The 13,664-nt window shown below is 40.1% G+C and overlaps 1 protein-coding gene across 2 annotated transcripts in view; it reads right to left on the reverse strand.

Moving 5' to 3' along the window:
- Positions 1-1,417: 1,417 nt before the first annotated feature.
- ldlrad3 (low density lipoprotein receptor class A domain containing 3) overlaps positions 1,418-13,664 on the reverse strand; it is a 93,493-nt gene continuing 81,246 nt past the window's right edge. For both annotated transcript variants that reach the window (XM_085461408.1, XM_085461409.1), the window contains exons 5-6: positions 3,871-4,273; positions 1,418-3,317 (exon numbers count right to left, since the gene is read on the reverse strand). In XM_085461408.1, the coding sequence (XP_085317534.1) occupies positions 3,113-3,317; positions 3,871-4,273 (608 nt within the window). In that variant the 3' untranslated portion in view covers positions 1,418-3,112. The remainder of the gene's footprint in view (positions 3,318-3,870; positions 4,274-13,664) is intronic.

Raw genomic sequence — 13,664 nt, forward strand, 5'->3', positions numbered from 1 at the left:
TACTGTTACGGTTTGCAAATTATTTTAAACTGTTGCAGGCTTTGTTGCCTCAGTGCTTGGTATTTATCATGTGATTTTGTTGTTCACTGGTTGCTAAGGGGAACGGCCTTACTTTGAGACTGCCCCCCAAAATACACGGTGAGTGGCCTGAATATATCAAACCTAAGAGAATCCATAAGTAGATAAATCAGCAATAAAAGAATTAACATTGTATCATTGTTGAAATTGACTGTCAGTAAAATTCCGACATTTTAAATAATAAAAGCATTTTAGTTACCAATCCTCTTCACCTGACTATTTGTAAAAACACGTCATCAAAAACGCTGATTTGATTAAAAAAAAGATAATGGTTCTTGTTATTAAAAAATATATCATTAATATATTTCATTATTGCATCCCTTTGCTATGTTAGTTGCCCATTTTAATAGAAAAAATAAGAGAAAGCTGAAGTTTCGAAAGCTGTTTGCGTCTGTGAGCAGTTATATTTTATTAGATCAATTAAAAAAAAATTAAAACAAAATACTGGCAGCTGTCACCGCTACCCCTCAGCCTCCTAGTCAACACACCTGTGGTGCAAATTTCAAAATCCCACGTTATTCACAAACCCGCCCAGTGGGGTGACCACAATACCCCATCAGCCTTGTACATTTGAGAGTTAGCAATCCTTATTAATCATAATAAGTTAACAGTTGAATGTAATATGTAAGATTACTGTCCCAACTGATTTACAAAAAAGTGGTCCAGATTACCTGAGGTCACCTCACTGAAGTGCTGCACAATTTCATGTACTTTATTCTGGACAGAGAACGTGGAACATGGAGCTTCCAGGGAAAGTTTATGATTTCAGGATGAGATGATATTTTTTTAATTTTTATGTGTGTGCGACACAGAAATTGAAAAAAAAAAAGTTTGAATCCTGGATGAGGAAGTTGAATCTTGGACGAGGGTGTCTAGTGATAATGGCCAAAACATCCAATGAATCCAAGGTCCACTACTGACGATGTGTCCCAAATCTTAATATGATAACCTAGATCAGATCTCTAATCCCCCCAAAAATGGCAGATTAGCTTGGGTAAAAGACTGAAAGTTGAGGCACACAACGATGTGTGCTGCTGGTAAAGTTTGTGGGCTGCCTTTCCTCATAACAGCCATCCCTCAAGATTCTCACCATTTAACGCAATGCATTATCAGGGACTACAACATCTAGTCCTTTTACTGAATTACTACATCTAGCTCATTATTGTGCTATTGTACTGTTACACTGTGGTATGTTGCTTTTACACTCTATCATCCAGATGATAATAACATTATTATCAACACCTGTATTTAAAAAAAATATTTAATGTCATAATGACTATTGTGACTCATGACAAATAAATATATAAGAATTGCATACAAAAAAGCCATACACGTAATATCTGAGTCAGAAATATTTATATTATTTCCAATGTACAGAATACAAAGGGTAAAAAGATCATCATGGACCACTTCACAAATATGTATGAGAACAAATGAGAAATAAAAAGAGAAACTGAGATATAAACTGAATCGTCTAACTGGTACAATCTGTCCTGAGAACCATTTTCCAGTTTTACAGCAATAACATGAATTCTGCTTTACCCAATAAACCTTTGCATGTTCTGATATAATAAAGTTACAGGCATAATAAATGTTCCTTTGGAGGGAAATAGGTTTATATAATGACTATCTTTGGTTTGATTGTTTTTTATTTTTGTACCTGCATCATCACCGCTGCCTCTAGGCGAGAACTAAAAACTTAATTTCACTGTTACACATTCATCTCCCACTTTTAAACTCCAAGTAGCCTTCTACTTAAAATAGATAACTTTCTCTATTTTTTACACATACATATGTATGCGTGTGTGTGTGTGTGTGTGTGTGTGTGTGTGTGTGTACACAGTGTTGAACAAACCATTTGAAATGAATAAAAGAGCATTCGGATATGAATTTTGTGATTCTAATACTACTGAGGATGAATTTTCTGAATCACAAAGTTATATAAATACATTACATTTTGGAAGACAGCGTGTTCTTAAAAGGTTGTCTGACAGCTTATTGTTGAATACCACAAACAAAGAAGGCACTAGCATAAAATAAGGCCTCAACACAATTCTTTGTATTTTCTATTTCTTTGTGTTTACATAAAATACTTACAGGCCTTCAGATAGAAATGCATTACCAGCAGGGTGGTTCTTTTGCTTAGAGGAATTATTTATGAAACTTAATACTTACATAACTTCTGCTCTTCTAACTATATAACTTATATAATCTATATAATTTCTAACTCTGGTCCTCTTCACATTTTCAGCTGGAATTTAACCAAATGACAAGAAACAGTGAACAAACAAATACTGAAAGGAAAGAAACAACCTCCACTCATCTTTAACAAATATCAATAAAATCCTATTAAAGAATCTGCAACTGTTAATATTTATCACTAGCCATATTATTAGTTCATGTTTCACATCAGCACTTCAATCAGATAAAAACTCTCTCTCACTGAGACGCTCCCGTTTGCCACAGCTACATGGGATTCTGTTAAGTCTGAAATCTTCTCAGCAGGATAGATTTGATCTATTATTAGAGTATTTTGCAGTTGAATCGAAAATAAAAGTCAGACATTGTAGACACGAAATCTAAAATTGAGAGGGGAGTGTCGCAAAGTGCTGCACGACTCTGACTTCGCTCTCCAAGTGCTGCAGAAAAGTAACGCACAAAGACAAATATCACCACTGACACACAACATTACATGTTAATGAATATGTTGATGAAATAGCTCCTACTTCTTTAGAGATACAGTTTGTGGTCACTGGTAGGTAATATACACAGTAATTCTTCAGGGGGAGAATTCAACCAAACTAGTACAGCTGTGATCCCAGCAGGGGGCGCCAACACACAAGCTCAGTCCACCAGGGAGAGATGTTCTTCAGTGATATGTCAGCAACAAGCTGAGGTCACTGTTCAGCCTGTCAGTCCTTGTTGAATCACCTCAAGCGGGTCTTTGCTGTGGACTGTCCTGGCATCATGCTGCCCTGCAGCCTGGTCCTTGAGTCCTGCAGTCTTTAAGGTCTATCAGTCTCCACTAAAGCAGCTACAGCTGGGCCGACTCCTCTCCGGAGCAATCGCTCGGCCGCTCGCCTGTGGCCACAGTTCTGGGTGTTGAGGGGGTGCAGGGATGAGCCGCGGGGTGGCTCACGGGGTCCTGTGGGGCCTCATATTGAGGAAGCTCGCCTTCTGAAGCAAGCTCTCCATCTTGGAGGTAAGGGGGCGGAGGGAGGTCAAACCAAGGAGGTCGACTAAAGACAGAAGAAACATTACACTGGGTTGTACAATCGTTTCTGTGCCAGCGATCAAGAGCAAGGAAAAAGAACAAAACAGGATGTATTCTCCCATCTGAGAATATAATGGAGTTAAGTAAGAACTATTTTGAACTGAAGTTTCACCTTTTCTCATTTAGTTTCCATTAATATGAATAATTATGCAATTGTTTAGTTTTTTCCCCACTGTTAAAAGAAAGCAAACTTCCTTCTTTTTATCAGGATCTCATTACTATTATTTTGCCATTTTAGCAAATGTTCTCTTTTTTGGAGCTAATATCTGAACAGGAACATTTGTGTTTAATAATAAATGAGTATACAACAGTTACACGATTGTTCATTGCAAATAACATAAAAGCACCCGTGGGAAGCATGCTGACAGATTTCTGATTGGAAGTAGATCATAGTTTGATAGAACAGCACATTTGAGCACTGTTATTTCTTTTCATTTTTCTTTTTGGATCAGTCTTAGGTTACAGTGTGAAAATGTAGAAATATGTATACAGACACTAGAACTATTTGTTCATCTCACCTGACATCTAGAACAGCTTGTGAGTATGATGGAGGGGAATCCATGGAAGGTGCTGAGGGATACAGGGTCCCAGACAGTAGCTGCAGAGCTCGAGGTGTTGAGCTGTATTGACCGGTTGTGGTGGGTGAGCCAGGGGAGAGTGCCGGACCTCCAGTGTGTAAGTGTCCTCGGTCCAAGATGACCAGACGGGACAGCAGCAGGGGCTGGTGATGGTGGTGGGTATGTGAACTTCCTCGTACGCCTCTGGGCAGCAGGACGCTGCGTTTTCTCTGGTGATGGAGAACCAAAGCCAGCAAGGCTACCACAAGGACAAAGATGACGGTGCTGCCGATGACGGCGTAGGTGATGCTAGGGTAGTAACGCAGGTGATAGTCCAGTGTCACAAAGTCCTGGCCAGGAGCTTCTGTGCAAGAGAGGAAGGAAATGAAGAGCAAACTAAGGATGCATAATGTAGGTGGATGAGAAAAAAAAAGGATTAGTGGTGCTGAGGGACTCAGAGGGGAATGGAGGAAGGAAGGATGTAGAGGAGGAGGAAGAGGGGAATTTAATTTAAGGAAGATGAGTTGTGGTGTTGGAGAGCCAAGGGAATGGAGAAGGGAGTAAAGGAGGCAGGCATGAATATCAAGCAGTAAATTGTTTTTAGGTTCATTTGGAAATGTATTCTATGTGATTCAACAGCGGCAGCCTCTCCTGGAGATGAGAGTGCTAAGCAATACGCATAAAGCAGTCAAACTCACCCGAAGAGCTCCAAGAGACAAAGAGAACAAATCAACCATGGTGCACCAGTGCAGAGGCTACTTCTAAAGCCTGGTTCATAAACAGGGACTCTTTAGTATGACAGAAAAAGAAAGGAGAGGGAAGCTAAATAATTCATAGTGAGGGCAAAACAGCTTATAGCATTTTTAGAAAAATGCAACTTGAAGATGAAAGCGGGCAGCGAAACACCAGGGGCCGTCACACTTTGCCATGTTTGTCCCAGGGAGATGCAGAGTTTGCAAACTACTCAAGAGTCCAGTGAACCTAATGTTCACAATGAGAGCTGGAGCCAAACACACAAGCGCAGAGCAGCCTACCTGCTGCATGAAATGAGGAAAAGGATGACAGTAATGCTACAGGGCACTGCAGCTTATTATTTTAGATAGGATGAGGAAGGGCCGCTTAAATATTTCCGCTGACTGATATTACAGTGTGAGAATTTCAATCAGGCGTCGGGATGGGGCTCATGTAAATGGTGTTTCAGCTTACCAGCTGACTGTACTGTTCTATTAAGGTGAGGCAGCAAGAGAGTGGAAAGAAATCTATTTATTACAGAGCTGCAGAAAGGATGTGCTGAGGAAAAATGACTATATCTAAGTATTTTACAGTTGCTATTTCACTTCAAATTACACTAATGCTAACTAAGGCTGTGAATATCAAACCTCAAAGTTCAAAATACTTTCCTCGTTCTCTGCTCAAGGTTTCCATTTGCTACTTAAAAGGCCATGTGCATTAAAGCCTAGGAAACTAACTTCTTCGTCCACAAGCCATCATGCAGACAGTTGAGGCTATTGCCCAGATAGCTTGCCAGGAAATGACCATTACAAGACATCTTAAGGTCAAATCAATAGTCTGAAAGTGCTTCTAACTGTAAGGATTAGATCCCCAGAAAGTGCAAGGTAAGGCAAGCCTTTTTGGAGCTTTTTGAAGTATTCTATGCTTATACAGACTTACAGGCTCTTGAGGGATATTGTGTTTAGTACAGAGTAGAGATCTTCTCCGCATTTATGAGGTAGAGGTACAGAGACCCAGAGAACAGAACCACAAAAAGCTCAAAGTCAACTAACGTGAGTCTTTCATAGTGATTATTATACCAGCTAAGATGCTTATGAAATGGAAGTCCACTTTCTGATTTCATCTGCATCAATTTACACACTACTAATATGCAAGGAAACAGGAACATATGTAAACCATCGGACTAACAAATGAAAGCTTTCCAGTTCAGTCCCAGGAGGATCTGCCACATCAAATATGTGGCGCTCCCTGCTGTGGTAACCTCTGGTGAATAAGTGAGCAGCTGAAAGTAAGGACGGAAATTCAAATCATGCTATGATTCCAATGTGTACACAAAGGGAAAGTTCTACATTTTTGGAGAGGGGACAGCTTGAAGCAGCAAAAAATTAGAGCCTGACAGATATTTAAGGAACCTGAAGGACATTTTTCAGGATTTTTAAGGCTGATATTGATACTGCACAGTTTAAAACCTTCACATTCAGGAACACTGGATGATATTTGTTAACTGATAAAATATAATATACATTTGGAGTTTGTATTTGTTTGTTTAATCATTTACACGCATATTGGCCGATATTAACTATCTGTATCTGCTTTTATAATGCTGAAAAATGAAATTTTATTTAATTTAAAAAGTAAGGAAAAAATGTGAAAGTTCTGATGTTCCAGTCTCTGCAAACAATTTTACAACAATTTTCTTGTATGTTTTAATATAGGAGCCAAAACAGGAGACATTTTTTAACTTCTATACTAGATTTGAATGTAAACTAAGCCTACTATTGAATTGTGTTTTTATATTTACTCTTTACTCTTAGACTGCTGAACACAGCCAAAGCTGCAGCTGTAAGAATAAAAACTAAAAATGCCTTTTAAGCATTAATTTAATAAAATACTAAATTATGATCCATCACAGTCCTTATCTTAAAGACAGAGCTGTCACACTGATAAATCTGTTAACTTATACAGTTTTCTTCCCCCCAAAAAAGCTTTGACTAGGCTGGACTTTATCAAAGTAGCAGCTCTGTTCCAGTTCCAGTAATTGTGATTGGTCAAATGGTGCCAGCACCACCCCTTTCATGTGAACACTCAGAAGAAACCCTTATGAAATTAGGTTTCATAATAACTTAATAATAATACAGTTTTGTGTGGCTGCTTATCCTGATTCCTAATGTTAAGGTCAGTAAACCCAGATAATGGAAGGAAACCCAGAGTGTAATGAAATCACCTCATAGCACAAAGCGCTAGCTGCCTCAGCACATGGACACAATAAGTTTTGACTGATTGAAAGCAAGTACAAATCATCACTGTGCAACACACAATAAAGCATAACACTATGAGAAACATTTTTTACAACCAAATTTTATTCTGATTTAACTGCTACGTAACATTAAGATATATTTATGCCTCTAATCAGAAGAATTGTTTGTTTTGACAAACCAGCAACCTTCTGTCGAGACAGAAGATGGTTTTCAGCTTCCATTCTCTCTCTTCCAGACACCAAGCTGCAGGTTTCCTCTGCCTACCTGACCTTGAAGGCCCAGGGGAACCTCTGCAGTGTGTGCGTGTTTGTAAGTGTGCTCACACATACTGCTGAATTCCCATCAACCAGCCTGGCATACAGCCTATTTGTGAACCAGCGTGTATAGTCAGGGGCCCCATGCCTTAATTAAATCTAATCTAATTCAGATGCTCCACCCGCCTGCTACCCAACCAGACACCAGCAACTAAAACAAGCCCCCTCGACCCCTCCCTTGTGATTTTTAAATTGGCCAGTCCTTCACGCTACCAATTAATTATGAACTGGACTCAGTAGAGAAAGGCAAAAACAAAGAAGAATCATTTCCATAATTACCTATTTAAATAATAAAAAAAAAAAGGCGCAAATAAAGAGATCCCACCACTGCCAAACTATGCTGCCTATCGGGTTTCAGTGCAGCCTTCTGGGAGCAGAAAGAAACATACACAAAAGAAACTCATATTGCTGTAACATTAACAATGGGAGCCTATTTGGTGCATTAGCGGCAGAGGTCTGAAAGGCTGTTCAAATCACACAGGAGATAAAAAGACAGGGAGAAAAGAGGGTGAAGCAGAGACCCTCTCTGTCAGGGGGAGAGAGAGGGGGATGGATCCTGTGTGGCAGCCCCCCCACCTCCCACCCCATACTGTGTGCGTGATTGAGCCCTGCTGCCTATTCTGTATGGTTTAGTTGAAGTTATGGTACAAAGAATGGTGTCATCATCACATGCAGAGATAGGTGAGCAGGTCTCATCATCAAAATGGAATTTTTGATAAGCTCTGTAATGATGCTGGAGCAACACGATACAGCACTTCAATAAATATCTATAGTCAGTGCAACACGGTGGATCTGAAACCAAATTATTTGTAAAAATATTCTAATAAATGATATAAAATGAGACACAAGGTCATTATTTACATGAATAAAAACATCTTGTCTGGGCTGGGCCTGTGGACTCTGCTGTGTGTTAACTTGCTGCCAGACTGAAGAGAGAGCGAGAAGGCACAGCTGGTATCTGTGCATCAATACTCCATTTACTCCATTTATTTTTGATGACAGTGACTCTGAGTCCCAGTCAAACTCCCATTCTTTACAGACACACAGTCACAGCACACGGGATATAATTATTTGCTTTGATCTGTAAAGCTTGCTATTATCTGCCCGTAAACCTAATTTCTGTGAGGAACAAGTTCACACATCTAGTGCAAAATCTAGTGCAGTCGTTTATTATATAGGATACTGCAAAGACTTTCGGCACCATAGACATTCAGATTTGTAAACATCCAGTGGCACAAGGTAGAAAACTACCTTATTTGTCTGTGTCTATATGTCATGTTGGGTCTTACACTCCACCTTTCTGGGAACTCCCAGGCCCTCCAAAGGCCTATCTCCCCTCACCACACTCCCTGCCGGTAACTGATGCCCTCAGGGGTTGGTGCGTTGGTGGTTCTTGGTGTCCGGGCTGGGCGCTCAGGTATGTACCAGCTCACTCCCGGTGACTACTTGGCGGTGCCTGGTGCCTGTTGCTCAGGCCTCATCCGGGGCAAAGGGGGCCCTCGGCCCTCCAGCCTCTGGGCCTGCGGCTCGGTTCACTCTGGCACAGCTGGCTGCTGGCAGAGCCGGCTCCATGCCTGCTTCATGCCCTGGGGGACAAGGCTCTCTACATCCTCTAGCAGACCATTACATGGGGAAACCTTTTGAATACAAGCGTGCTGATCCACACAGGTGTGCACACGGGTGTTAATTTTTCATAGACATAAACTACACCTCTATTGGCTGCTATTTCCAAGCACATTGTGCGCTGTCGGTCCTGCTTGCTACACAACAACATTCAATATTTAGTATTTACTGCTGTTTACACTTAGCTAGATTAACGTGATGGTGTTGTGTTTAGTATGTTGCTCTGTTTTTTTTTTTGCTTGTTGTCTCTTCTTTTTCTCTCAACAGGTGACCCAGGAGATTTTATTTTCTCTTCTTTCTCTTTTTAAGTGCCCTTTCTTACGGTCCCTCTTCCCTTCTGTTTTTCTTTTCCTTCATTTTTCTTTCTCCCTTTCCTATCCCCCAGTCATGTCTGTCCCGTCTGTAACAACTGAAAATAAAATAAAATAAATAATAACAACAAAGGTCGATCAAATGGACCAATACGGCAAGGCCGTGATGATCCATTTGGCAAAGTAAATCCATTGGGTATCCTTGTTGGTCTTCAGACAACAATTCTGACGGCTAAAGAACCAAATGGGACAGGCAAAAAAAAAAAAAAAAGGTAGAAAACTACCAGGAACTCCTGGGAACTGATGTAAAGTTCACATTTCTGGCAGTTTGAGGTAGCTTAACCGTGCCGAATGAATTCTTCAACATGACTAAAACTACAGTCGTATAGCCCTGCAATCCCATCACTGCATCACTCTTTGATTACTAAAAGACACACAATCAACAGAGATAGTAAACCTGCATAACTACAAGACCACTGAAAACCCTGTGAAAGTGAACCAGGAGGACTGCTACCGTTTTAAAGACACAGGTTGGTTTCACCAAACACTGATACTACAATTTCTGCAACTTGTTAATTGATGAATAAAACATGTCATCATAGTAGCAATCGCAACACATTTCTTTCTTTACTCGTCGTGAATGTCCTATTAACCTTCTCCAATAGCTTTGTCAAGGAACTCTAGCAGGACATTCCATTTGACCTAAATGTCATGATCAAAGCTCAACATCAAAGATCACTACAAGCTTTCCTGTCTTGTCAAACTAGACATGAAAGGCTTGAATACTTTCGTGCTGTTGAGCAACAGCAAAGCCGCTTGGCCACGTTTGACTTCATGATTCCAAAGTGAAAGGATTTCTCATCTTATTTAATTGACAACCATTACAAAAACTACACTTTTAAAATCCTGCTTTTTCACAATTTACAAAGTTGGAGCTTATGAGTGATTCCCAACCAGGAGTACTAACCCACAAAGTAATTCTATAGCTGTCAATGGTTTTAACAAAATAATTGGCTACAATGAAATAATATTACAAAAAAACAACAACACCATACTGAGTGGATAATTGGTTAGGATAAAAATGGTAAAAGTAATAAGTGCATTGTAGTATATTTACTCAGAATAATCCCCTTCATATGGCAGCATGTTGAAAGGGGCTGCACTTTTGTTCTGCATTAATACCCTCTCTCTGCAGTGCTCCCAGCGCCACTGGCACCTCTTACACTGCATCGACACTGCGTTTATAAACTCGTAAAGCTTCCATATGTGGAGGCTTGGGGAGAGGGGCGAGGTGTAGCCTTTCAAAGCCCCTCTAATCACATCAGAGTGCCTTCTCCCCACATCTCTCCACCTCACACTCCCCTCTCGCCTACACTCAACTACCTCTAGTGCCTTTTGTTTTCCCATCTTTTTCTTCTTGTCTATTGTCTGCCTCCCCCTGCATGGTGCTCCCTCCTCTCCTCTCCTCGTCTCTTTACTTGGTGTTTTCTTGCTGGTCATGCTGGTAATTTACTGTCATGGATATTTAATGTACTTTGCCATTCTGATACACCAAGCTTGAGAATAAATTAAGCAAAATTGTTATAAATAGCTAAAGGGATCATTTAAAAAAAAAAGAAAAACAAACAAACAAACCCCCTCATACACCTCCCATCCTTATCTCACTTTTTCTCTCCAAATTTTTACTACTTACTTTTCAGCAGTTCATTATATCCCACCTCTATTGATCTTATTACCTCTGCATGAGAGAGAAGATTTAAAGGAGCGCACAGAGGTCACAGGCGGTTGTTAAAAGAGGACACAGAAAGAAACATGTCCAAAAGGGAGAGGGAAGAGAGAGTATCTTTTGAAGCTTTATGCACACAGCTTTGCCAAACTGAACTCCACCTAAAATCTATTAAATGAGATACGAGTCATACAGACCCCCTGCTGTATGCCTTCAGTACCAGGAACACACTCCTTTTGTCTGCATCTCTTTGTGTCATCCTTTCTAAACCTTGCTAACAGTTTTTATTTTTTGACATCTTCCCTTTTTCCTATTTTTGTGTGAATTAGAAAGGACTAAAACAAGAATGGGAGCTGTCAGGAATTCAGCCTTGATCAAGCGAGGTCCTACTAGGTAAAAATAGCTAAATGATAGGCTTGCACTCAAACTGTGCAATTCTTAACTGGTACCTTTTATTTAAAACAACAATTTGGCCGATAGCTCATACTATTTTTTTTCCCCGATTTCATTTTTGTTCTTGACATTTTCCTACTCTGTATCATAAAAAAAAGACATCTTGAGTCTGAAAATTACAGTTTGACAGAATTTCAGGTCGTCGAACCTTATTCCATAATTTACTGAAACGTGCAAAAGTAAATGGAAATATAGTATACAAGACAAAAACTAAGTTGTACAAATCTATAAAGCTTAAGAACCTTAATTTGTCAGCACAACCTAAACTTTCTAATGTAAGCTTTCTTGTAATTTCTTTAAGCAGGCTTCAGGAATAGTTCTCCAGGCTTCTCAAAGGACATTCAAAGCTCTTCTTTGGATGTCTGCTGCTTTTTGTTCTGCTGTCTGTTGAGCCACACTGCTTCAGTAATGTTGAGGTCCAGACTCTGGGGAGGCCAATCCATGACTGATAGTGTTTTTCTATCCAGGTATGCTTTGACTGCACTGGCAGTGTGTTTGGGATCGTTGTCATTAAGAAAGATTAAGACATTGCCAATCAGACAATTTACAAATGGTATTACATCAAATTATTGGATTAAAATCTGATGGTGCTTTTCTGTGTTGATAATTCAACAAGATCCCCAAATCATGACAGAGCCTCTACTGTGTTTTACAGATGGCTGAAGACACACACTGTTGTACCTCACTCCTGATTTTCATCGTACATACTGACAGTCGCTCTTTAAAAAAGAAGGATGACCTGGACAAGAACTATCCAAAGAACAACTCAAGTTCAAAACCACAAAAATGAAAAAACATCTGGTTCCTTGAAAGGAGAATACAAAGAAATTAGGTGTAGCTGAAGACTGTAGCTGATGAAACGCTGAAGATAAAGCAGTTTAGAAATAAAAAAAATATAGCAACAACATGATGAATTTAGCAGAAAACATTAAGCACTCAGAAAGTTGATGTTTTCTGATAATATATCAGTACTATACAGTAAGATTTTGTTACCTACCAATCAGACAGTACCAAACGATGTGTGTACACTCATATTTTGGTCAATAGTCATTGGAAAGCACTTTCTACTAAGATTCACATGATAATGTAGGACAGCCTGTAGGCAATCAGAGATTAAGCTTCGACATCAACATATGCCTTAACTGAAATTAAAAACAAAAATTCACTGAGGAACTGCCTCAAAGCACATGAGACAGAATACTGGTGAAAATATAGTACATGTCCACAAACACAGAAAACTGTATGCAGCTACTGAAGCAAAGTGAGGGCCGATGTTAGTGCACAATAGGCTATTGAGAGTGCAGTGATTAAAACAAGCTCCAAAGCACTCTTTTGATCAACGGCTGACATGCCGCTGGGTTGCTGAGATACAAGCATTTTTTTTTTTTTTTTTTTTTTTTTAAATGGAGCCCATTCCTTTGGCTACTTGCCAATGAATATGCTAACTAGCCACTGTCAGAATACACTTATCCGAAGATGAACGAGCAAAAGAAAAAGAAAAAAAAAGAAAAAAAAAATCAGCCTAATAAAAGACTCCACATATCTTAATTGCCACACTTAAAACGCCTCTGAATAAAGGGAATGAAGATATTTCCTCCCTCTGGCTCATTCCTGAGGGATAAGATAGGGGCTGCACAGATGTTCTGTACTTTCCCCATGCACAGAAGACTCATTTCGCATTCACAAAGTCTCAAATTTAAAAAGCGCTCAAAGTAGGGTGGGGTGGAGGCTGTGTGTGCGTGGGGGGATGGGTAATCATCCTCCACTTTCTGCATTCCAGGTTTGCTTCAACCCCCGGAGTGCGCCTGCCTTCAAATGCTAGAGCTGATATAGGAAAGTCGCCGCTGTAGCCTATATTAGATATAGTAACTTTGTCTGATGCTGATTATGGGTACGAGGTTTCTGGCTGATTTGGAATTTCTCCTGCCACCGTTGCAAAAGCGGAGTGATAAAATAAGGTGTGCAATGGATGAAATGCCTACCATCATGTATTAGCACACTGGCGAGCAAAGGGAACAAGAGTGCACAACAATGGAGAAGAGAACCACTAGGTGTCAGGCTGTTCACATGTTTACACATTTAGTATTAGGCGGGCATCCAGGGTAAGGAGAGGGCGTGCATTGGGTTTGCAGAGTGTGACGAGGAAGCCATGCCATCTGGCTTCAAACACACCCACAAACAGATACACACGCGTGGCATTAAGACCCGGTCCACTGAATACAGCGTGAACATTAGTCAGGAACGTACATTCGTGAGCAGAACTTGCTGAAAGTTTAGCAGAAATAAAGTTCAAACATTTTCACGCGCACACCCACGTATTCACAGACAGACTGCTCTC

The sequence above is a fragment of the Copadichromis virginalis genome, linkage group LG7 (assembly GCF_057382275.1).
Source record: "Copadichromis virginalis isolate Kocher_CV1m ecotype Utaka linkage group LG7, C_Virginalis_male_GT1.1, whole genome shotgun sequence".
Classification (NCBI taxonomy): Eukaryota; Metazoa; Chordata; class Actinopteri; order Cichliformes; family Cichlidae; genus Copadichromis; species Copadichromis virginalis.